Source organism: Etheostoma cragini, chromosome 19 (assembly GCF_013103735.1).
Source record: "Etheostoma cragini isolate CJK2018 chromosome 19, CSU_Ecrag_1.0, whole genome shotgun sequence".
Lineage (NCBI taxonomy): Eukaryota > Metazoa > Chordata > Actinopteri > Perciformes > Percidae > Etheostoma > Etheostoma cragini.
In genome coordinates, this window is record NC_048425.1 from 9,753,632 (window position 1) to 9,780,326 (window position 26,695).

Genomic DNA, 26,695 nt, shown 5'->3' on the forward strand with positions numbered 1-26,695 from the left:
AGAGCCTGGCGGTGACTTTCATCTGCACCATGCTAACACTGATCGCAATCAAAATTGACACACTCACACACACAAAGTACATCTATCCAAGTCACGTTTGACTGCAGGTGTGTATTGTATTTACAAGTACATTTGCTCCACTGAATTCAATCAGGTCCAGAATATTGACAGTAGTCAGATGTGCATTGGTGCTATTTACAAAGCGTCAAAAGAATGGATGTGATCTGAGCAAAATGTTATCTGAGCACCAGTAAAAAATAATTGCTTTGCCCTGTTCATCCCCCCCGCTCTAATATTTTCCCAAGTCCACACACATACGCACAGATATCCCTCCCACCTCTCTTGTTCTTATTGAATCATACGGGGAAAGGTTTTTGGTAACGCTTGCAAGTATCTGAAGTGGTCCCCCAGCAATTACAGAGCCCCATTAATTGTCCTTTCAGGCACATCGTGGTTAAAAAGCTCTCCACGTTTTTAATTAAACCAAGCAATGAGAGGAAAATCTTCGCTAGTTCAACACTAAGTAAAAAAAAATCATCCAAGAAGTTTTTTAGGTAGGCTAACCGAAAGAAACAGGCAGATGTCTGGCTTACCTGCCATAGCTAAAGTTAAAGGACTTTAGCACTGACAGTTTTGAAAATATGATCAACACTAATAATGTTTTTGTGGGTGAGATATATCTTCACTTCTGCTGTCCATATACTGGGGGTCTTGAAAATTGGCACACTGAAACTTAATTAATACCAGCGAAAAGCTAAAGCCATATACTGTGTGTCAAGCCAAACTATTACTTTCACCTACAGCCCTCAGCACCACAGGGCACAGAATATGGCCGTTCATCCTCAACCAATCCCCTTCAAGCTCTTGACATATTGACTAAAGTCCAATGGGCTTAGCACTGCCCACTTTTGGGAGAGCCAAAATTGCCTTGCATGCCCAACCACTTTCATTCCTTACTAGCACTCTTTTCTTTTCACTGCTTTCCATCCATCCTCTCATCTCTCTGCCCATGTTTTCACTCGCTGTGTCTGTAAATGGAAAGATAGCTACTTTCCCGGTCTCTCTCCATCTCATTTATGGAGCAGCCCACAACTGAAAAATTGAAACTTTTGTGTGTGTGTGTGTGTGTGTTTATGGGCATGAAAAAAAGCAAGCAGAGTGATTATTCAGGATTCACACTGCGTTTCTGGCCTAATGAGGTGCTGGTTATTTTCTAGGTACGGGTAGCAGCTCTTTGGGGCCGGCTGGCAAACGGCGCGGAGAGAAGATGGGAGCCACGGAAGAGGTGGGAGGGGTGGATAACAACAATCAACAAAAAACAATGAGTTGAAGAGAATATGAGAAAGATAGCCAGACACCTTCCATGAGTTGGCTTTTATGCCATTCTTATCTTTCTTTTAGCGGGCTTCTGGGTCAAAAACAGATTTCCCTTATTGGATCAGGGGGTTGGAGGGGAGGTTTTTTTCTTCTTTTTCACAGAGGTTTGCAGCTCTACTTACTCATTCATCCTGAGTTTGGCCTGAGTGATTTCAGCTGGTGATGAGAATCTGAGAGGGCTAAAGCCTGCCCGTAAGTGTGTCCTGATCCACGCTGTGTTGAGCACTGAGTCCATGTTGAAACTAGTGTGACCTTCATCACAACAAGCGGCTTGACAATCGATGTTAAGCCTAAACTAAGTGCATTACACTCACAGTAAAGCTGGATTCATCAGGCTATTTTGCTCCAGAGACCACTAGCTATCTTTGATTCCTCCCCCCTTTTTCTTCTTCATTTCAAGCAATGTACTGAGCAAATGATTACCTATAGAGTTGCCGGTCAGGATGAGAGTGAATGCATTTCAGTTATAAGGTTTCATTTAAATTTGTTTAGGAGAAAATACCAGAGGGGCTAGGCATGACGAGTGCCTGTTAAAACCTATCAAGCATATTAAGCATTAACAGTAGGCTAAGAAAACATTTAATGAGCTGCACTTAGTTCTTTAGAATTGTTGAAATCAATTCACTTTGTGTTATGGCTCTCCAATGGAATAAAGGACTCAATAAACAGTAAATGCACACTCAAAACATAAGGTCTATTTTCAACCAATATGGACCAAAAGCCTAACTTTTGATCCAATGTAGAGTTTCCAAATGGGCATAAAATATTACATTGGCACACATTTGTACTTATTAAGTCTCTTCAATATGCATGGTAGGTAAACTGGTTGACTGAGAGGTAATAGGGTGCTGCAGGAATGACATTTTGTATAAGCAAACAAAGACTTGTATTGCCCTTGGTCCCTCGACAAAAAGCCAAAGAGATTTTTCCATTGGACTTTGAATCATTTCAGAAATGTTGAGCAAGATGGTCTTCACAAATGCACAACACTTTCATTATTTTAGAAGCGTAAATGCAATCGCCAGATGTAAAATGCTAACGTTGGGCAAAAAGTGATCTACACCACGGGGATAGAAACTAATTTCTGGGTTAGAAATCATTTGTGCAGCACTCTATGGAGAAAAACAGAAATTAAGATGAAAGATTGAGGGGGAGGGAGATTGAAATCAGCAGTGCTGCAAACACTGGACCTCTGCGCTCAATTAGTATGCCTGGCAGCACTATGCACCAGCAGCTGGATTCATTGTATACATGCCCATGTTGTGCTAACGCCCGGCAAATGCTTACAGTTAAACAAAGACTTGCACAGACACAGCCTGCTCCTCCCAGCATCTCCCTTGCTGTGCCTCTCCCTCTTGTTTTCTCTCTCACTCACATGAACAGAGAATGAGAGAGCGCGCAAGTGAGAAACAAAGCCCTCGTACCGCACACACTTACACAGCAACTCTGTCTGAGCTGGTTCCAGATGAATAAGGCAGAATACCAAGTGGCCCACTTATACGCTACGCAGAGACAAATAGACCAGTCAATCACCGCTGGCTGCTGCTGAATAACTAATGCTCTCTCTGGTGTATGGGTGTGTGTGTGTGTGTGTGCGTGCGCGTGTAAGAGGGGGGTACAAGACAGTTTTTTTTCTATGTGTTGTGCCTAAAATGCATCTGTGTGCATCAACGTAATGGTACAGTATGTTCCTCAACCTCCAGTTTCAATTGCCAGTGTTTTTCAGTGTAATAGCACCAGATGTTTCTGCTGTTGATGAGAACAGAAAAGAAGACGAGGTTTTGAAAAAGAGATACATTTGACACTAAATACAGTTTGAAAGTACCGGTGTTTAAATATGGCTGCCAAGGTCAATAGACTATGTGTAAAAAGAAGAAATGCCACATTTCATTTGTACCTGCTCCGTCCTCCAAGCATGTATTAGCCTCCCCAGAGTGCAACTGTGGCAGGCCTGTCAGAGCAAACTGACCAACAGAAGGGGTCACTGAAGAGGTGCAAACAATACTATTCAACAAAATAGGAAGCTATATAAAATACTTCAGATACACAAGCACACCCACCCACCACAGTTTGAACTGTCACACTACTCAGCAACATTGCCACATAGAAACTTGACAAATGTATTCAGCAAAAGTGAGCGGCGGGCAGCTTCCCTTTATCCACAGGTATATGGCAACAGTGTTAACCCAGGACTGTGGTGATCACTTCCAATATGAATTTATGCCAGTTAGACGGCCGGGCTTCCTCAATGGTGTCTTTTCTTATCTGAAATGTCAGGTGGACAATAAATAAGCAATGCCAGTAAAAACAAAACAAAAAATCATGGGGGTGGTGGGGGGTGGGATATGAGATGCATTTCGTTCTGTTCCCTGGATCAGGGAATTTAGAAGGCAAGACAATATGCAGTTCAACGTAAAACCTAATATGTTGTGAAAAATGTATTTTAATTTTGTCCATTTAATTTTCAATTGCAAAAAAAAATTAAGAAGTCTTTGATATACCATTTACAAGAAACAAAGCTAAACCTTTCGTAAAATGAAAAAGAACTACACTGAATTTTTCATATGACAGGGAAAACAACGAACATCGAAGTGTGCTTTTAATAACGCCCGGAAGAAATCAGTGGTCATCAACCCCATCAACTAGAGCGGATAACCCCGGGATAATCTTGTTTTAGAACCAGCTTCCCAACGTGTCACACTTTATTTTGTCCCCATTATTTCTACCCCCTGGGCACTGAAATGGGTGACTTGGGCACGCAACAATACGCTTGGAGACATTGGAAACAATTCAGGGGTACTCAAATGCAATAAATAATACGATTAAGCAAGTTAGATTATAAAATAGCTTTAATTCTTGGCAGGGTAGAGAGGACTCTGTATCAGCTTTTGGAAAATGATGTGACACTTAATGCAGAGCTCACGGAACGCTTTAGTAAGCAGCTACTTAAGGACAACTGAGTGACTCATCCTCCTATTCAGATATGTACATCTGGGATTCAATAAATTAAATATCTGCAACAGAAACCAAATGTGCAAAGAAAACTAATACAGGTCATTCCAGGTTTAATAAAGAGTTCCCTGCTGCTGGGGACAGAGTAACCTTCACCATATCACAAGCAGCACACATGACTGGCTGATGGCCAGCAAGTACTAAAAAAAAACTAATGACCTCAGTTTATCTGGGATGAAACATCAATGTTGAAAAGAATACTGCACAATAGGACCTTTTCTCTGTTTAATATCTACCCCATTCATAAATAATAACTGTAGTGTCAATACTTTTGACAACCTTTCCACCCAGAGTAAAACAAATGACTGGGCTTAAACTGAGGAAAATGGATGAATGAACAATGAACAATCTAATAAGCAATGTTTGCCAAGTAAAACTCAACTCTTAGTGTAACTGCAGGTGTACAATTGTTTTATGTTACAGTATTTCTTTAGCAGGCACATTGTTGTTTTAATAGAGCAGTGTAGTCCACTGCACGCACGCGCGCACGCACGCACGCACGCGCACACACACACACACACACACACAAACACACACACACACACACACACACACACACACACACACACACACACACACACACACACACACACACACACACACACACACACACACACACACACACACACACACACACACACACACACACACACTACACCTAAGGCCCCTCTTGCCTATCATGGCCTGGGAGGAATGCCACCCACACATAGCAGTGTAGGGTGGATAATCCATAATGCTAATTTCAAATTCCCTTCAGAGAATGAAAATCACAGGCAATTACTCCATTTAAGCCATTTATTTTTCTTTGAAAGCGAAATAATAAAAGGGAAGCACATCTCTGAGAGACAGTATAAACAGTGTGTGTGACTGTAAGGTTACATACAGTACAAGGTGTGTGTGTGTGTGTGTGGATACACATGCAATGTATTTCTCATAGTACAGCTGCTGAGTGAGAGATAAAGAATGGGACCGGCCCTGTTTCTGTCCCTTCTTTTGATGACATGCATCCAAACCCTTTTTAAAGCTACAAAGAGATGCAACCCATACACCTGTTTATCCCTGCCTCATTTTTATTATGCATGCAGATGCAGAAAGGTATAATAGAGAGCATCTTTGATTTGTGTGGCTATAGTAAAATAAATTCCACAAGGAATTAAACAGTTTCAAAGTGGTCTATTTCATATATGTATAAGACAAATCAAAGCCACATTTGCAGGGAACAGGTGAAAGCCTTTTACTCTGGAGGGAAGAAAGAGCGCAAAAAAAAAAAAGGTGATACGTGATAAGTCCTACCTTAGATTTCAGAGCAGGCTCAAGGAAAATTCCCCGCAGGTTGGCATGTTCAGAGAAATGTAGGTCCGTTTATTGTGCAAGTCCAGAAAAAAGGCTTAAGGATACAAGTGTACGCTTGTGTGGCAAGAAGTATGGAAAACACCACAAGAAGGAAGAGAAGACAAGGAAGAGAAGGAGCCAAATTTTCAAACCGGGGGAAGGCTCACACGGTCAAGAGATGAAATGGGTTTTTCAAAGTTCCAAGCGGACAGAAATCAAGACTGGAGATCAGGTCTGGAGATGTGAAGTTGCTGTGAGGAAGCAAAGCAGCAATAGAAACCAGCTATAGCAATGCATGCACTCTGAAAGAGACTGACACACTGTAGCATAACACATTTGGATATCATATAATGTAATAATAATAATATAATATATATTTGTATTTATATATTTGTATTGGACAGTTTTATGCATTAAGTTACCATGCATTTTCCAGCAGTTCCTTAGTCAAAACAAATGTGCACTTAAAGTTTGACAGAAGTTTGCCATTGGAGTCTTATTTTGAACTTGGCCACATGGAGATCCAATGTTCTCTTAGGTACTATGGATGTGTTACACTGTAGTATGGCAATCCCTCAACAAGAAAACATTGCAATAAGACAACGAGTGGAGGGCAGTGAACTTTTAACAGCAGCAAATGAACCCATTATAGTAGTAGTGCATGTTCACCAACAACTGGTGTCAGTGTTGATACTCTCACATGTGTGTGACTTTCATTAAGTTTGACGCAATTTAGTGCAGACAGACAGATTGGCTTTTTTACTTGCCGTAGTTGCACAATATTTTTGTTCAGTCTGCTGGTCCTTTCCTCCACTCTACACTCTCACAAAACAGACACACATCTCCTAGTTCTCTCCACAGAACACACGTTGGTCTGCTCCCCGGTGGCACACAGCCCTACCTGTCATCTTTGCAGCCAGCACAGTAAAACTTGCGAACACTCCCTGCAGATAGCACCTCGAATGCAAGAATCAGCACCCCTCTCCTCCACTCTCTTGATCATTTGCTCTCCTCTCTCAAGGAGCGAGGACTCTCTCTGCTTATCTTGGCATGGCTGTCATGCCTACAGAGCAGTTATTATCGCCTTCCTTCTCCATGCTGGAGTCTTCCGAGAGTCAAAAGAAGTGCCTTGCTAATCATCCCCTTACTGTCAGTCCCAATCATATTCTGTCTAGCTAACATGGCAACTGGCACAACAACAATCAAAGATAAACTCCATCATGAATGAATCATAGACTGGTAAAAAAAAAAAGAGAAGGTGAGGGTGAAACAGCTTAACTCTGCACCCACAACTTAATAAGCAAACAAAGACATATGCAAACAAATCTATTAGCCTGTCACCCTGCCTCTGCCCCTGTTTAAATCAAGCCTGTACGGAGTGCTGAATGCTGATTGTACATTATCAAGCTCTGCTACATATGCAAATCTTACAATGCTGCACAACATAGCCATCTGAACAAATCTTTGATTATCATATTGCTTGAAGCCTGAAACACTTGAAGTCTTTCAATGTTACTCCCGTGCTGCCAGCCACCCAGAAGGTGACCACGTGGCAGGGACACAGGACTTTAATCACCCTTTCTCCTCACAGCATGTGTTAGCGGTGCCTCAGAAACCGAGGAGCCAATCTCACGGTGAACTCTAGAGTTTTGCAATCCTAGGTATTACTATAAATAATGTGTTAGTGATAGAAGGTTTGAAGTGAAATGTGTGGGCCAGCTAAAGTGAGGTAATGCAGCCTTGTTGACTAATGTTTTAATTTTAAGATTTAACTTGTTGGCAGTAATATGTTAACACATTTTTCTCAAACCTTTAAGGAACAGTGGCCTCTGAGTGCCACTTAAGCAGCAGATTGCAAAGTTGCCCGTGCAACTTCAGTCCTATCACCAGCTATCCACCCGCGACACTCGCTTCAGCAACACACACACGAAACCACGACAGTTGTTAAAAAAACTTTCACTTACGATCGTTGCAAAATGAACCTCCATAGGACGTCATGGTGCAGTCGCAGGTGAAGCCCTCCCACTGCTGGAGACACACCCCCTGATGGTAGCAAGACTCCTCCGTACAGGTGGTACTGGGTCCTGAGAGCATAACAAATGCAGTGTTTTCAATTCAGAAATATATGACATTCATGTGGAGGACAACACATTAAGCAAAGAAACTTAATGAGGAACATGTTATAGTATGTATAGCCTTCTCTTGTCAATTAGAGCTGAAAACACTTAGTAAGCTCTGTTTGGAAATACAGTATAAATTTACATTCAAGCACCCGCTGGTTTTCTACTACCAGTACTGTGAATCCCACAGAGAATCAACACCTTCAGCAGCCTTCAGCTAACTGTGGAGGCAAACAGTGGTTGGTGCAAAGTGTTGCGCAGTTGTTGAGCCAAACTAGGGTTCGGAAAGTAAAACATGGATTTACTGTAGATTTGTCAGGCATGGAGATGCCAATGGGATGCTCATGTTGCTCCCTTTCTGCTGGATGTGTAATTAGGCAACTGTTTGTTCCCCAATTAGCCATATGAACTTCATAAGCTGATGAATCTAGAGTCTCTCCATGCGAGTTAAAGGAGAGGTTTTCAAATATTTCAAGTTCGTCTTAAAGCTCTCATATTATGCTAATTTTCAGGTTCATACTTCTATTTTGGGTTTCTACTACAACATGTTTAAACAATCTACATCCTGGAATATAAACCTGTCCTCGCACAGTCTAAATATCCTAGCTTTTGCACATTACTGCCTATTTTTTCTTAATATTAAACAGCTATATGTACACACTTGTTTCTGCATTTATAGTTTTTGTCCTATTGTTTAATACATTTATTATAACAACCAAGGGAAAATCCAATTGTAAATTACTTGGCAATAAATCCTTTTCAGATTACATTTTCTCCCCTGATATTCTCTGTCTGAATATACAGTACCTGTATTCACACTCTGTCTGAAACAGTCTCTTTAAGCCTCCCTTCAGAAAAAGCACAGTCTGCTCCGATTAGTCGGTGTTTCCGGGTCTCAGCGTCTCTGCACCGGGGAATGACTGTAACAGCACTGTAGCAGCTCTTTCTACCTATTTAAAAGTATCGTTGTGATATCAAACGCACGGAAGTCCTGATGGCTTGTTTAAATACACAGTATATGAATAAGGGATGTGTGCCTATAAGAACATTCAAACAGGTTTTCTTGCTATAATTACCCCTCCTATTCATACTGGCTATTAAAAGATCCCTTTCTATCCAATGGATTTGTCTAACTAAGACTGCTGGAGCAATGACGTGGGATGTTGTCACTTACATTGAAAGCACATTACGAAGGGATCTCATAATGGCCAGTATGCACTGGTGGAATGATAACAGCACGAAAATACTGCTTAAATATTTATTTGGACAACTGACTATTATTTTAAGACTGACTTAAACAATTGTAAACTGTCTCTTTAAATCTAAGTTTTTGCCTTGCTCATTGGTGTGAAAGCCGAAAATAAAACATAAACCTTTTAATACCTATGGTAAAAGACCCAATGGCTGCAACCAAATACTGTAGCTGCTCATCCTTGAAGGATGTGTATTTGATTTATGTTACTTAGAAATGTATTCAGATTCAATTTGACATTCATTCAAGGTTGAAACCTGGTGTAATTGCCAGAATAGGGGCACATTTGGAAATTAGTATTGGTGGTTGATGCAGTTCGTGTTTAGCATCTCCATTATATCTGTGTGTGAGTGTATTTTGGGGGATGCTGTCTCCTGTTGCCGCCCCCACACACTATTGTCAATGGCTGAAGCAATTTAAATTGTCAATTAGAAACTCCATCATGCTAAGTTCTCTGTGGACTTCAGCCAGGCATTCAGATAAAATCCTATATACACTTCAGATTAAGCATACCACTGACACAACAAGCCTTTTCCCATGAACTGACATGATTTGAAAACATATTTACCAGCTGTTTGCCTTTAAAAGTAGTCAAGATCTTTATTAGTTTTCTCCTAAACAAAATCCTGATTTCAAATAATTGATCTGTCACGTGTGGTGGCTGTCATGTTGTTGGTGGTGCGAATTCTCACTGAAATCTCAATTAAACAAACATTTCCAAAGAACTATGGTTCAGTGCCAGACTAATTTGTTTCTGCGTAGATAAACAGACAGCCCACTGTGCCATTTACAAATGGCCCAATTAAAAACAACCCCCCCCCACACCCCATCAGATAATATAAAATAAATAAAACCACCAATCTATGAGAACTTTTACTTTGTGCTCCAAAAATTGTCCACTTAAATGCAGTGTCATTTTCTTTCTATCAGCTTGTTCTGTTGGTAGTTCCTAACTGCCCTATTAATTACCCGCTAATAAAAGGGTCCCTTTAGGAGCTAGTTAAGCATTGTCATAAATAACAACCAAGTCATGTAATCACTTCCTCGCTCTTCTTTCAACAATTGATTGGCCAAACACTTCCTTGGCATGGCTGCCTAAGAACCTGTTATTAGGGGCCTTGGGTTTTTTGGAGCATAAAACTCCATCTGCTACTTTCCCTCCAAATGTTGAGGGAAATCTGCACAACATAGGGAGCCAGTGAGCCTAGCGTCACTGCAAAACCTAAAGTGAGCACACATCTACACTCCCTCGCTGCAGTCACCTGCACCTACAACTGACAGCTGGACTATGACTGAAACATCTGCTCACATATCAGCAGTGTAAAGTCTGCCATGGAGCTCTCTGTAGATAAAGTCAGGCTCTCGGTTGAGCATGGAATGCATTTGTGAAGGAGGCAAAACATTGTTTTATCAGTGCTGTAGATTTTTTAAGTTGTCAGAGAAACTTCAAATTATCCATTTTGCTGCCAATACCAATTTGCAATACGTATTTGCAATACTTCCAATCTTTTCTTGCTTTTTGGCCTTCCTTTGTTCCTCCCCTCTTGCACAGTGATCAGCAACACTGTTTATGTACCTGCACTTCAACTCTCTCTGTGTTGGTCTGCCCCCCCGACTTGCTCTTTGTTGTTGTGATCCGCTGAGTCAGTAGAAAGCTACAAGAACACACTCACTGTTCTGCCCTCTGTTTGACCTGAGGTCTACTAAGATTGGACCAGCAGCCACCTCTGACCACTCAGCATCCCAAGGTGCATAAGGTAACAATGACCCCTGAACCAGGTGGGTTATAACTCTGGCAGTGATCCATTTCCAGGGCTACCCTGCACTTTGAAAAAGTCATCTTTGTTCCTTTTGCATGTGTTTTAGAAAAACCAGGAATCACAGATTGGATGTAAGCACTGAGAAGATTGAATCCTCTTCTGTGTAAAAGTTGTAATTTAACTGATTTAATGTCAGTGTTTGGCTTTGCTGCTAATACAGCTTTAAACAGTGTTTGGAGCAAAGGAATTGTGGTGTATAACTGCAGGCAGGTAATAAGGCAGGCTGGCAGAAGCAGCAGCGTTCGAGGATTGAGGGGGAAAAAAAGGAGCTGGATCAGTGCTGCATCGAGTCGGCCAGTGCGGCCCTCAGGGAAATCAAGTCTGTGCTCCCAGACACTCAGCACGCCATTGAGACGTGGTGGCGGAGGAGGGGGGTGTGGGGGTGGTGGTAAAGGCTGGGGTGTGTGGAAGTGGAAATGATTTAGCCAAAATCCACTGTTATACCCAGGATTATTTAACCGATAGAGGAGCCATGCAGGCTGAGACATGGCAGTGAAGTAACAAAAAAACAAAAAACAAATGCAAGATTGATGAGGTAAAGTCCAATGAGGGCGGGGTGTTGCTGAGATTAGCCACACTGACAATAACATTAGAGGAGAGATACCTCCCTCACGCAGCATTTATGGGGCAATAGAGAGGATATACTGAGGACAGGGTCTTAGATTGTAAAGACTGCCCAGAGCTGTGAGAATTTGGGCGGGGTTCCTGTTATAAATCAGGAAATAACAGCCACAGAATCATGCACCAACTTTCTGCACTGGTTCTGTGCAGGTGTTGTGGGTATCAGGCCATAAATAGGATGGTACAGTTACCATTTAAAGCAGAGAACCAAGATTGTGTGTCAAAATGTCGTTTTGTACTCCTCTCCCCCTACCAACCCTCACGGCCCCTCAGATCCACCTAAGCTGGTCTCCTCTGCATCCACAACTCCAACCTCCGTTTTGGGGACAGAACCTTCTCCAGCCTGGGCAGGAGCTAGGCAGCTCCCAGGATCTGGAACTCCCTCCCCCAATAGATCTGCATCTTTGAGTCCCTCACCATCTTCCAGTCTCACCTCAAGACCCATCTCTTGACCTCTGCCCATCCATAGCCCCATGGCCCCTCCCTTCTCATCTGTGCCTGAATCTTGTTTTGTTTAGTTCTACATTGGTTTTATTATCTTCCTGCCCTGTAAAGCGGCTTTGAGTTTGTTAAAAAAGCGCTATATAAATTCAATTTAACATTAATAATTATTATTATTATTATTATTAATCTGAGAGAGTTGAACATTATGTGTTTACCTTTCTAAGTAACAATTAACGGAACATGAGTTTCAGAAACATTTGGCAAATCAAATACTAGAAGTTGTTTTTATCTCCGTCTCTAAATGACAGGTTAGTTAAATGAAAAACAGATTCCAATCCCACCACAGATTTGTTTTCCTTTATAATTATCTGTCATCTTCTCACACTGAGCTATCCTTGATGATAAATTGTTAAAAAAAAAGAAAACAATGAGACATTTGCAAAAACACTGGGTTATAAACTAAATGATAATACAAACACTTGAACTATTGCTACTTGCTTCCCGCTGTTGATTCATAGGAGACACGATTGTCTATATTATCCGTACTTTTTAATTTATTTTAGTAATTATGGGTACATAGCTAAAAGCTTTTGATAGGGAGGGTTACACATTACTTTACAGTTTGTTAAAGTCTGTAGGTCATGGACATCATTTTTTTACAACTCACCGTCGCAGCCTCGTTCCACCTGGCCCACCCTGTGGAGGGCATCTGCAATCAGGTCGGGGAGTCTCCCGTTCAGGTCCACGGAGGCCAGGCAGCCCTGGTACCCGTCCCGGGATGCAATTAGCTTGGGCAGATTGCTGTACATGTTCTTTGTCACGCCACCGATGTACAGCTCCCCTGCAAAAAGCGCACACACACAAGCTTTCAGAACCTTCAAATGTTTAAATAAATTGAAGATGTAGAGAATTGAACATAATCAGACAATAACCACTTCCATGTAGGAGTTCTTTAAACCAAGACACATCATTATTATCAGTGCTAGGGAGGCTAAGATAAAACAACTCAATGGTGAGATAATGACTCAACATCAAAAACAAATTTAAATGTCAGGGTAAGGAAGCAGAAACAGGGATTAAAAATCCTTTTTTATTTTTCATTTTAACAATAAATGTACCACTGTATTTGCACTTTCATTCAATATCTTCTTAACAAATCCAGGCACCATTGACACACAATGACCATGAAAAAAAAAATAATACATTTGATTGTGGGTGCAGCACTGTGTCCCCATGTAACTGAAAGATAGCTAATGTTGTTCAGCACCAGAGAACTTTGAAATGGAATGTTGAAGACAAAAGGTAGATGTAAAGTAAAAAAGAAACTGTGGTATTTAATCACAACAACTTTACTGGAACACAGGCAGAAACATGTAACCAGGGACATTCAATACAACTAAATTAAGCTAATACAAACTAATGAAATTTGATGCTTACAGCAAGCTGCTGCCACCTCCTGTTGCTCTCTTCCAGTGAATGGTATTTTTACTATCTCAGCATAACTGGATCCTACCACCTGCCCAGGGAAGTATAGGGGGAGCTAAACTGAGAGCAAGCATCAAAATCATACAAATAATTTACTAAACAATAACGTAAGATTTTTGAGTTACTAATGGTATCAGCAATTACTTATGGGCACTCATATAGACACAGATGAGCCCTCACAATCTAAGATAATGTAATTTCCTGCAGTACTATTTTACCTACCTTCGTGCATCTTAACATGGCCCGGCCCCTCCCTGCTAAGAGGACATAACGAGGCACACCTGTTTGCACTTTCCCTGATTGATTAGCTGATTCACCCCAGCTTCCCAGGCACAGTACACACGGTTTTAGAGTGTCCATGTAAAGCAGACATACTAAAGTTATTGTTTATTCCAACGTCTATCAAGCTGCTGAACTCCAATAGTAAATCTTGGCACAACCGAGCAAACAGTTTTTCTGTTACAGGTTTGTGTTGTTAAGCAACAGATTACAGCACTATGCCCAAGACAAATTCGCCCTCTGGGACAATACAGTGTATTATATTCTATATGCAGTTGAAATCTATTGTATTATACCAGCAGGTGTTGAAAAAAACTTCACATTGCAGGAAACCATGTTCTTCACTCACAGACTAATGCACCATTGGGTATATTATGTTAAAATGTAATCATCTGCCATTTGACTATGTTGCACATTCATGTAAAAACACTCTGTTTTCACGTAACACAAACTTCAAAATAACTTGTTAATATAACAAGTTAATAATTTACTCTACAGGGAAGAGAAAAGTGCGTATCAACAAGGGAACAAGGCTGAGATCACACAAACACCCTTATTTGATACTGTACATGACACACAATATTGTCTGTGATTAGTGTGCTCAAAGACAAAATCCCTCCTTTGTGTTGCTGTCAGTGAAGGCTAAATAAGCAAGCCTTCTGTGGGTGTATAGACACATTGTGTTGTGTGTCACTGATCCACTGTGAAGGTGTGTGCACACAGAGGTGACAGTAAGCATTACAGTCACACCAAAAACACCAAACTGTGTAATGTTCGGAGGTATGACGTCCCCTGACAAAATGGTTGTCAGTGCAGAGGTACTAATAACATGTTTTGACGATCATTTAAAGACAGTTAACATGAATAGTACAGCATTGAGCCTGACACATCGGAAACTACATGGGATGCTTTACATTTGCTGCTTAAAAAGCTTTATTCCAGGTGCCTAGGTAACTTACCTGGTAGAGTGTGCACCCATTTATGGAGGCTTATTCCTCGTCGTAGCGGCTCAACTCCGACCTGCAGCCCTTTGCTGCTTGTCATACCCCTATCTCTCCCCTGTCTTCATCTGTCCTATACAACTAAAGGCCTAAAATGCCCCAGAAAAAAATCTTCAAAAAGCTTTATTCCGTGAGCTTGTCCATAAACTGTTGTGGGAGAATATGAGACTATACACAGCAGCACTTTCACATGAAGGAAGCACAATTTGTGAATCCTCAGACGATAAAGCTGAGTTTTGGGATATCTCAGTGCTCAAGTACAATTAAGGTCTCTTTACATTACAAGATAAAAGGAAATAGCCATCCACTCTTAAGCCAAATTACTTTCTCTCTCCCTCTCTCTCTCTTCCCTCAGCTCTCTGTTTTGCAGAGTTGTGAAAGAAAACCCCACGTGAAATTAGGAAAAACACAGAGGCCTTTGATGTAGGTGCATATGAATAAACAGAGTTTGAAATGCTTCAGGCATTTCTCATCTTAAAAAAATACCAGTTTTTCTTTAAATAAGCATTAAATGGGCCACCTGGATAGCTTACCTGGTAGAGCGTGCATCCCATGTACAAAGGCTCAGTCCTTGTCACAGCGCCACAGGGTCAACTCTGACCCGTGGCCCTTTGCTATGTCATCCCTTCTCTTTCTCCCCTTTCACATCGCCAGTTGTCCTGCATAATAAAGGCCTAAAATGCCCAAAAAGTAATCTTCAAAAAAAGTAGGCAAAAAATAAAAATCCAGGCAAAATGTGGTTCACACACGTGAGGGAAGATCCTGCTACAAAGATAGGGCCATCAGAAAAACAACACAAATTACATTTTCCCAGCTGAAAACCAGAACTTTCAGCTTTAGCACTCTGAGAAGCAATGAGCCACAAGGTCAATTTTATGTGGACTTTGTGTAATGGAATGAGTCAATGATGTTTGCCAACGTCTCTCTGGAATTAATGAGTACTTGACACTTAATATTTCCCAGCTGGGGCTCCCGGGCATTACAATCAATACAACAAATTCATTAGCTGTCCGAATGAGTGATGTCCTGAAATCACGGCTGAAAAGAACCATTTAGCAAATAAGAAATTATCGGTCTGGGCTTAATCTCCAAAGAACAAACTGCATATTTCCAGCAGAAGTCAACAGCATGTTTGAGAATCCACTGCATAACCAGGGTAGATAAAGATTGAGGGCTGCGCCAGGTGTACTGTAGAAATTGGTCATGCAAGTTTTGTTTTCCTTCAGCGGAGTAAAAACTACAGAAGATGAATAAATATGCAGCGCGCGCACACACACACACACACACACACAGAAAACTGGGCTCTCATTGTGTTCAATGTTTGGAGTTCAATACTTTCATTTGAATTACAGATTTCTTTGGGTAAAATATGGATTTCTTTCATTTGAGCCATGAACAGTTTGTCTTGCAGCATATATTACAGCTTAAGCCAAACAGTGACCCAAGTGGTGCTACATGCATGACTTAACTCTTATGCATCACAAGGGACATATTCAGCTTTTACATTTTTTGATTATTTTAAGTGCATATGGCATACATTTTAGTTTTTTATTCTAATTTTGAAAGTTCAATATTCAGCTCCAATAGAGAAGTCTATAATAAACTATAGCTAAAATACAGACACTCAAATGATAAAGGACAAAAGAAATGTCCCCATTGATGCCCATAAAAAGCAATTTTTGATTCCACGGTCATTACACCATACACACATGTATTCTTTCATACCAGGCTTTCAACTTAGAGCCCAGGCTTTAAAATCATAGTTCTGACTATTTACCACCAGATTTAGCCAATCTATCATGTTTGCCCTGTAGAGCAAATGCATGCTATTTTCCTGGTTTGTACTAAGGGCATTGCTGCTGTAATATGGAGCACTGCAGTGTTTCATGCAATCCATCAAAATCTGTGTTGTTAGTAATCATTGACATAACCCAGACTGTGAACAACAATCCCCCCAGCATTTAGTATACAGAAAATAAAGTTTTGTGTTTTTTTTTTAAACAAACAGTAACATTTTGTAAACAAACACGTAATATTATTTAATAGGGAGGATCAAGACTGAAGTTGGTTTAAAGATTAATAACTCAGTAAAAGTGGAAAATATATATAATTTAGGGCAGTTTTTTTTACATGGACAATGTGGCAACCAAACACAAAACTTTTATGCTTTATATATTTTCTATGTATAGCGTTGAGCAATTATCACAAAATTCAAAACCACATCGGAGATTTGCCATTTTCATATTTGCTGAAAAAAAATTCTCCTAGGAGGTTTGTTTGTCCAAGTTTTTAATACATAACACCAAGCGTTTTGAGTGTTTATTTGTTGTATCTTGGTGCTAATACATAGTGATCAGGGATATGGATAGGACTGATATTTGAATGCAAAGTGTTTCTGCCATTTATAGTACTTCATCTTTGTTCTTCGGCTCACAGTTTCCAAAACCATTCTAAAGTGGGCAGGTTCAAACGATGAGTAACCGTTCTCCTCCCAGACAGAAACTGTGTGCTGGTCTGGCTCTGCTGTCCCAGCAGTGATGAATGCCTAACAGCTCAGAGCGATGGACAAGACGGGACCAATTACAGCCTCCCAGGAATCACCAGAGACAACCACCTCCACATCTCTATGGTTACCATAATGACCTCTCAAGGGCTGAGGGGAGGAGTTGGGATGCTATGATATGGGGCCCTGGTGAGCCGCTGACAGCACATTCTGGAGGAGCACACTGATTTAACATTTGCACTGGACAATCAGGGTTTAAAAGTGAAAATATATATACAGTATCTTTCATATATATAGCCTATCTATTGTTTTTTTTCTTGACAGTGGTGGAACTATGTAGATTTACTCAAGAACAAGTTTGAGGTACTTGTACTTTACTTTTCATGCCACTTTCTACTTCTACTCCGCTACATTTCAGAGAGACATTTTGCACTTTTATTGTACTTTTTAATCCACTACATTCATGTTGCAGCTTTAGGTACTAGTTACTTTACACGTTAAGATTTTTGAACACAAAGCAAATGTAGTTTATAAAATACAATGTTTTACTATAAATTACTCAACAATATAAGGGCCGACAAATCCAGCTGGAATTGTTAGATCATTTAACACTTAGTGGATTGACAGAACTGTTTGAATTGTTTCCAGTGTCTTAAGTGTAAGGATTTTTTTCTGCATTGATTACTTTTACTCTTAATACTTTAAGTACATTTTCAATGAAGAACTATTCCTTGTAACAAAGTATTTCGACAGTGGGATATTAGTACTTTTATTTAAGTAAAGGATCTGAATACTTCTTCCACCACTGCTCCTTGATGATGGTTTAATTTGACTCCCGCAGTGTGAAACCTCATGTATCCAGTTTCGCTGATTTCATCAATGACCTGTGAGTCATTGATGAGATGGGTAGATAATCTTAGGACTCACAGCAACCAATCACAACTTCTTCTGTGATTTTTAGCAAACTGGAGCACTGACTGAAAAACATGAGTCTTTTATATTTTATATACAGTCCCTTATAAGTTTACTTTCTTAGAGGTGTAATGTGCACATCCGTGGCTTTTAGATATATTATTCGGTCAGATTTATTAGCCCCTACCAGACAAGGCAAAAGCACATTTCAATTTCGTTTCAATTTCACTGTTTTCATTATATTTGAGTTATCTGCAAGGGGAATGAATTTCATGGGTGTAAGACCCATAACACCCATCACAGCATCCGCAGAGTGTTTAAAGAGCTTCAGCTTCTGTGGAATAAATAATGAAGTTTAGGATTTTTCTATCATGGAAAAAGTTCTTTTTGAAGATAATGTTTGAATCAAAGTGCTAAGCTATTCATCAGTACACCTCGTCAACTCAAGACAAGACCTGTATTTCATCCTTGGCTGTAATTGGCTCCCAAGTGTAGTAATATAAATTACCATGATATACAGTACATTATTGATGTCCATCATTAAGAGAAGTTTGATCATGAGAATCGACAATGAATCCATAATGCCTGGTCTTATCTCTAAACAACAATCGGCTCCCTCCTGCCAACTCCCTGGCGAACACAAAGCCGCCCATTAACTTTCATGAAATGCTCTATATTAAGAACCCCTGCATCTATCTCGAGTCCTCACTCTCTATACTCTCCGTTGCTTGTGTTTTGCTCTCATGCTGGCTCTAATTGACATAGACTGAATGATTACTGATGAGAAACACAAGAACACATAGAAACGCACACTTACACACATGCTGTGGGCTTTGCAAATGAATGGCTAGTAGGCGATGGTGGTGTGTTATAGGCAGGGGCTGGGACAATGGCAGCCAGCAGGAAGATGCAGGGATTGTCTGATTGCTAATTACAGTGGTGCTCCGATCTGCAAAGACGCCACAACAAGACGATTGGTGGGGTGAATAAATGTTGACGCTGCTTGTGTTTTAATTGCTGATGCTAAATCATGAGTTGTGTAATTACGCAAGCAAATGGTATAGCAAGAGATGTTTTGAATCCTGCAAGGGGGAAAAAAGACTGAAGGCAACTAAACCTGTAATTATTTTATACTGGAGTGACAATTTCTTTTAATAACAGGTGCATGCTTGCTCGCTGTCAGTTCTATTGTAACCACAGGTGGTGTGATACATTCCTCAGTGTTGGCAGCAAAGTGAGGGAGACAAATCTGTAAACAGCGTAATTGGAAAACAATGAGTGAAAAGGCAACATTTAACGATTACAATGAGGTAAAATTGACTGGGTCTGAATACATTTTGCACGCCGTCACCACAATCGAGGTTCTTTCATATCACAAATTAAATCCTAGTTTGCTTGTGACGAGGAATGTTTCCGAAAGGGTAAACTATCTATAGCGGCTATAATTATCTTAAACCTTATGCAGCTTTAATATGAGCTTCTAATGTTTGTGCTGATCACACACTGATTACCGTTTTTTTGCATTCCTGCATGCTGTATGACAAGAAGAGAGAACAAGATCGAGAGAAAGAACTCAGGTCCCAACTCCAGGGTTCGTACACCTTATCCAAGTTCAAATTCAAGCACTTTTCAAGAACTTTCAAGGTCCATTTTAAAGCTTTTTCCAGTACCTTACACCACCGTAAATTACATATCAATACAGAGTCAAAATGATTGTTTTTTGTTTTTGTCACACTAAAAGACACAATGCTATAAACAGCCAAAATTGTGTTTTATAATAGCAGAAGGATCTGATATTTAAGCAAACCACAAGTTTTATTTTCCAAATGTATCACTGTCTAAGTAGACTTTGCTTGCTCTCTAACTTGTCTGAGTCAATGTAGGTGGGAGGATTTGAGCCAAATGACATGCAGCTAGGTCATTCTGTGTCAAATCAGACTAAATCTAGGAAAACAACTGCACCCTTTTAGATTTGCTCAAAGTTTATGCTAACCTTAATGTCAGTCGTTTCCCATATTTTTTCTTCCAAATCTAGGGCATGCTATACACACTAGTAATGGTTCAGTCATATTGACAGGTTTGTCATCCACCCTACAAAGTTTGGGCTGCCAGTCTCTCTCTCTAACCTGAATAATACCTTCCATTATATTAATGTCCAGATATTGCGTCCCAGATAATGTGATTTTCTGGCTGTACAACTAAAGTAATTTCAAGGGCTGGAAAATATGAAGACACAGGATTTGAACAGAAATATTTCACAGGCCTTGGTTTTGGGATACACTCATATATATATATATATATATATATATATATATATGTAAAAAGAGCGGTGGCGTTAAATCCCTGGTTTCAGGTACGCACGGTAATGTCTGGATGGTTTCAAGGTAACGGTAGGTAGCTAACATTAGCGGAAAAATTAGTTGAAAAAAAAAAATCCAGAGGAAACACTGCAATACTAAAATCACATTATCACACCAAGCAGGGCCGGATTACCAATTTCATGTGCGCTGGGCAACAAGACTCAAGACCCCCGCTGCCCCAAAGCAACAATTGCAAAGTAGCTATCATCAAGAGCATTTAGCCTATACTAAATCTGACTTCTGCATAGCTCAGTGGAGATGTATGTATTTACAACAGCCTCTGCATTTATAAAGTGCATTCAAGAGACAGAACAGATGCACACGTGTTTTAAATAACTTTTAAGAATTAATCTTTCACAGAACTTGGTGGCTACAGAGTAATTATTAAATGTTTCATTATGTAGCCAATCAGATACCTCGTGCCTCTGCTTTAACAGTGGCATTAAGCAGACAGCTAGGGAAGCCTTAACTTAAAACCAGAGATAATTTCTAATATAATTTCAATAAATGTGAAATTATCACCAGCTATGAAGCAGCCAATCAGTGTGTATGGAGTAAAAGTAAACCAAAACTAAACTGTTGCATGTAGTTCAAAGTTAAGATCATGTTTATTGTTTCACAATCAACTATATCAACATGTATTCCTATTATTATTATATTTTAACAAATGGGCCTTACAACTGGCCCTTCAACTGCCTACTCCTGATCAGTTTGTACCTCTGTCCCTCTCTCTAAATCTGCAGCATCCTCTTCCTCCCTGTAATCTTCATCTGCCTACTCCTGATCACTAACTGCCTCTTACCCTCTCTCTAAATCTGAAGCCTCCTCTTCATCCCTCACATCAATTCTTCCTGTCCCCCTTTTCTTTCACTTCTTTCTGCATCTCCTTCTGTGGTCTTCTCCTGCTCTAACCCACTTGGTCTCTACTTACTGCCTTCTCCTTCATTTCCTACCTTCGCTTCCTCCTGTGCACTACTATTTGAATACAAATGATCGGTCTCAGCACGCACTGTGTAGTGTGTCGTAAAGTAACGCAACCAAAACAACGACCATCTTATGAATTAAAACTAGCAAATTTGTAATATTTTCTATTATGCTGTTCTTGTCTTTACTAAAATCAAAACTAACCAAAGGGCAGAATGCTCTTACAAATCACGAGGGAGCAATTTGACTTTTGGCTAATGTAATGGACGCACTTTTGTTGATTCTGACTTGCCTTTAGCATACATTACATTCATTACAAATTTAACTTTAAATTAAACGTGTGTTTAAACTTCACCTGGGGAAACTGACTTCACTTTCAAAGGTTCTGGGGCAGCTCAGTCGCTCCAGTCTTTGCTAGGATGCAGGGCCGCCACACCGCAGCAGAATCGCTGGCGGACCGTGGTAAAGTTGGTTTTATATTGGACGTTGGACCATCCAATATATAACCAACTATACCACGGTCTGTGACAGCTTGTCCTCGCTCGCGCCGCAGATAGCAACAGACACTGTTTTTGACATGATTTATCATAATATTTTGATTAAATGGGTGGCAAAAATCAAACACAAATTCAAGCATTTTCAAGCACTGTATCCAAAAATTCTAGCATTTTTCAAACATTGAAAACACAACATCAAAAAATTCAAGCATTTTCAAGGACTTCAAGCACCCGTACAGACCCTGTAACTTGCAAATGATTATAAATTAGCTCATTATTTTTTGTTGAGTAACAGTCTGTTTAACCTTAAACACTTTAATAGAAAATATTTCTGCAGCCGTCTGACAACTGTTCATAAGCTATAATTATACAACCATGGGCTGAGCAGTTTAATTCACAATGGGTTATTAGTGGATATAATCATTTCTGGTTTGCTAGTGTGTGTCAAAATTGTACATACGGAAATCTAAAACATAGCTGGAGTCAAAGGTTTCATTATCCTTAATCAGCGTGCAAAGGTACCTTTTAATTGAAATGTACTAAACCTCTAAACTAACCCAAACTAGACCCCCCCCCCCCCTTTTGATAGGAGATTTGCTATGTATTGTATTATTACAGTAAGTGTATAACACCTATGACCAAAACAGGCATACATTTTGTCATTGTGTTACTTATGGATGGAATAATAGTGAAAACCTTAGTGTAAAAAAAAAATGATTTCCCTTTTTGCTGGGGACCACCTTGAACACCCTCAAGGATCCCTGGGAGATCCCCAGACCCTACTTTGGGAACCACAGTCTGTTGTAGGGTTCCAGGGCCATTATGTGTCAGGACACCAAATCCTGTGTTAATTACCATTAACGTCATAACCCTAAATCACATTACACAAGATTTGTTTATTTAGTAATAGAGAACAGCGTTTTTAGTTGATTTGCTCACTTCCATCAATCCAGTGTTATGTCTAAGCTGCTGCACAGTTGATACACCCCTTGATGCTATGCTTTACAGCATATCTGAATTCTCTTAGCTGCTCTATAATCGTTTACTGAACAGTGTTGCCTGTTGTAATAACATTACCGTAATTCCTCAAATAAATACGAAGTAGTCAATTAAAAGCCGGGCCTCTGATAGTGGCCAGGGGCGTGGTCAGCACAGACAAAAAAAGGCCAGCCTCAAATTAAGGCTGGGGAAAAATAGTGTGGATAATCTCCTAAGTGTCTTTCATATACTGTGCATTCAAGTTTATTGTAATGTATATTTCTACACATTAAATTTAACAGATTCAATAATATATTCATGCTTTGTTTTTCTGAGTTACGGTACTCTTGTAAAGTATTACTGTCCTACAGGTATTTTAGTCAATGCGGCTCTATGCGTTACTCAGTGTGTAGCATCTAGCAACGTACAGGTGTCAACAGATGGAATTAGCTACACTGGATGTAACACGGGTCTCATTTAGCGACAGCAGAGAATGACAGACTTTTCAACAAAAAAAAAAGCAGCAAGACACTTCGACATTGACCCCAGGAGAATCCGAGACTGGAAGAAACCGAAGGATGAGCTGACGAGATTAGCCGACAGGAGCAGACTAGAGTGCGGATCGGGCCGGATTTTTCTGTCCGAGCCTGGCCCGCGTCCGACAGAGCAGTAACCGAACCTGATCCGAGCCCGACAGGCATTAAGATATTTCTGTCCGAGCCCGACCCGAGCCCAACACAGTTAAAATCGCATTTGTTTCTCATACTAATGACACATGTACGTTTGTTTGTGTGGAAAGCCCGCTTTTATTAAGCAAGTGTAGGAAGGCATTCGGAAATGTCAACAGATGAGCGCATCAATGCACACGGGGCAACAAGCGCCATTGCCTCCATATTAAGCTGTTTTAAATTCAAAATGTTCAATGCCTTATCGCGCTGATGTGACCGAGCCCGACCCGAACCCGAGCATCCTTTCTAAAAATCTGTCATAACCCGGCCCGACCCGTCGGGTACCGTCGGGTCCGGGTCGGGTATCCATCCTCTAGAGCAGACCACAGCTAGCTAACTGAGGTGGCAGGCAAATAGTTAGCCCGGAGCTAGAAACAAAGCTACCTAGCTACCGTCTGTAACGTTAATCAGATACTCGTGTACTGTACGCTCTTTTTGTAATCTACCAACAATACCGTAGTACCTGTATTTGAAATAAATATCTGGTACATTTACAGGGTTCAAACTGACACAATGGTGGTGATTTGGTGGTTTGATTATTTCTGACCCAAATTGCTCTGTCGCCCTTCTGGCTGTTGTTGTAATATTTTGTGATATTTTTGAAAACATTTCTTAAAAAAATGAATGCTCTCTGTCCACTGTAATGCTATGGCTTTTCATTTGCAACAATTATGCTTATCAAACAGATGGATTTAGAAACAAAAGCCTGCCTCTACTAAAAAACCTGCTTCAAATAAAAGCCTGGTACCTTCTGTGGTTCAGGTAAATAAAGGCCCCGGCTTTAATTTGAGGAATTACGGTATGCAAGTTGCTACTAACGCACAATTTCCCCACACAGGAAAGGAAAAAAAAATTCACAATTTCTAAATCAAAAACAAAATAAAACAGTTTGCCACCATGACAACGTCTCATTGACCCCAATGCAATCAGTCGGCATAGAGTCGTTGAGAGAGCTCCAAATATGTGCCAGTACTTGCTGGTGACACTTTGTGAAAGATTGTATAGTGACACAGACAGGCATCATTACACACTTTCATGCTTCCTTTCTCTCTCCATGAAATGTCACTCCGTGTTGAGTGTCCTTTTGCTTTGCCTCTCTCCTTCCCGCTGCACTTCGTTTTTTTCTCACTTTGGCGGTCACTATCATTTACTCTCCATTTTCCTCATATTTGTGTTCATCTCCCTGCCCTTTCCTTTTTCCACCCTCACTCTTGGCACTCATAACATCCTTCACTTGTCTTCCTTTATCTCCCCACTTCTTGCCCCCTCTCCCTTTGCGGCACTCAGTTCCACTGTGGTCTAGTTTTAAAACTGGCAGAATTTAAATGTGCACAGACTGCAGATTTGAAATCGATGAATTCTTCAGGTGACACTTTTTGGAATTGTTCCGCTGAAGTTAAATCAGTAACTGACTGCAGGTCTTACAGCTGTTTAAAATATTACATCTCAATCACTTTGATCTCAGAGGAATAGTTCCAGCTGCATGTCAGACAATGTACCCATAACCTGCAGTAAAATACAGAAGTTATTGTATTATTCACTGCCCATTAAACAGCTCTGCAATTCCACTCCAATCTCTCTATTAAAGACTATAATTCTATAGGAAAATAACTCTATTTTCCTTTGAATGAATCCTTTGATATTGCCCCCCAAAAGACATGCCTGTCCGTATGATATCATACCGAAATGTCTGCACACCAAATAATATCCTACGATATTAGAAGACCTCCGGCTGCTCATGTGACGTTGGTTGGCTACGAGCTCAACAACGACAAGTGTCAGTTGTTGTTTCAACCACTACGGAGCTTCGTGACTCTGGCTACAGACCACCATTGTTTCAACGGTAGTGAATTGTTCAGTTACCTAAATTACGGTTAAATTTAGTCCACAAAATATGACGAAAGGCAGTTTAGAAAGACAGTTTAGGCATCAAAATGACTAGTTAGTGGTTTTGACTAAAACCCTACCACGCATTTCCTGGTTGTTTACCCCGTGAAGCCCTCCGCTCTCTGGTTTGAAAGTCCTGTATGTTAACGCCCACCCATCCTCCCCGATTACTCTCGGCCAGACACGTTCTTATACAGCAAATGGTTGGAATGCGTAAGAATTACAGTGCTTAACTTTTCGTAGCTTTTTGAACGAATGGTTCATGAGAATAGGCTGGTCTGTCTTGATTTATCTAATGAGTCCCATTGTTGTGTTAAGTCTCTTCTCAAGTGGACCTTCACGATGGCCTCAGCCATGGTTGTTTGTATAAAGGAGGAGGGCAGGCTTTTTCTCTGATCCCTCCCTTTCTCAATCTTTCTAATATGATGGAGATCCTACTCCCTTCTCATCTGTTTATTTTCCACAAACACAGGTCCCCTTACCTGTGTCCGTGGAAAATAAACCGATGACAATATCCAATTCATCAGGTGGCATTATTACCAGTCGGCCCCTGCCAGGCGAGTGCAGGCAATGAGGCCCAAGGATTTATGACTCATGAGGAACAAAGCCAGTTCCACTCTCTACTAAAAAAACAACCTATGACTGAATGTAGTTAATGTATTTTCTTTTGTGTAATTTTGAAAATCAAATCAAACAGTAAGTGGAGGGACAGTGGGGGAGCTTATAACCCTTCTGGGGATCAATCCAAGTCAATTTCCAACATTCTTTACTTCAAAACTGAAGTAAAAAAAAAAACGGTTTCATTTCTCTATTTTTTTTCTCTATTACGTTTTTCTCACAAGCCCTCTTTTATAGCCTACATTAACAGATCTTTTTAAAAATAATAATACTTGGTATTTTTCTTTTGAAAATGGCCCTCTTTACCCAGACAGCATATTGGCCATCTGCCTTTTACCTGGCAGTTATTGAAATAAGTCTTCTTTTATTGACACATCTGCCTGGAGAGAGTTATAAGTACATAATTACAGTATAAAACCACAGGGCGGAGGGTTTAAATGCCATCCTTTTGTGTTTGCATAGAGGAGAATTTCATAAAGTCTGTGTACAAGATTTGTTATTTTGCCTTTTCCTCTTATACAGATATGAACTGCTTTGCCGATATC

General features: G+C 40.3%; 1 protein-coding gene across 6 annotated transcripts in view; it reads right to left on the reverse strand.

The window, feature by feature from the left end:
* The window catches only part of nrxn2b (neurexin 2b), a 589,914-nt gene that overhangs the window by 278,744 nt on the left and 284,475 nt on the right, over positions 1–26,695 (reverse strand). For all 6 annotated transcript variants that reach the window (XM_034856686.1, XM_034856684.1, XM_034856685.1 and 3 more), the window contains 2 exons: positions 12,646–12,819; positions 7,686–7,805 (listed from right to left, as the gene is read on the reverse strand). In XM_034856686.1, the coding sequence (XP_034712577.1) occupies positions 7,686–7,805; positions 12,646–12,819 (294 nt within the window). The remainder of the gene's footprint in view (positions 1–7,685; positions 7,806–12,645; positions 12,820–26,695) is intronic.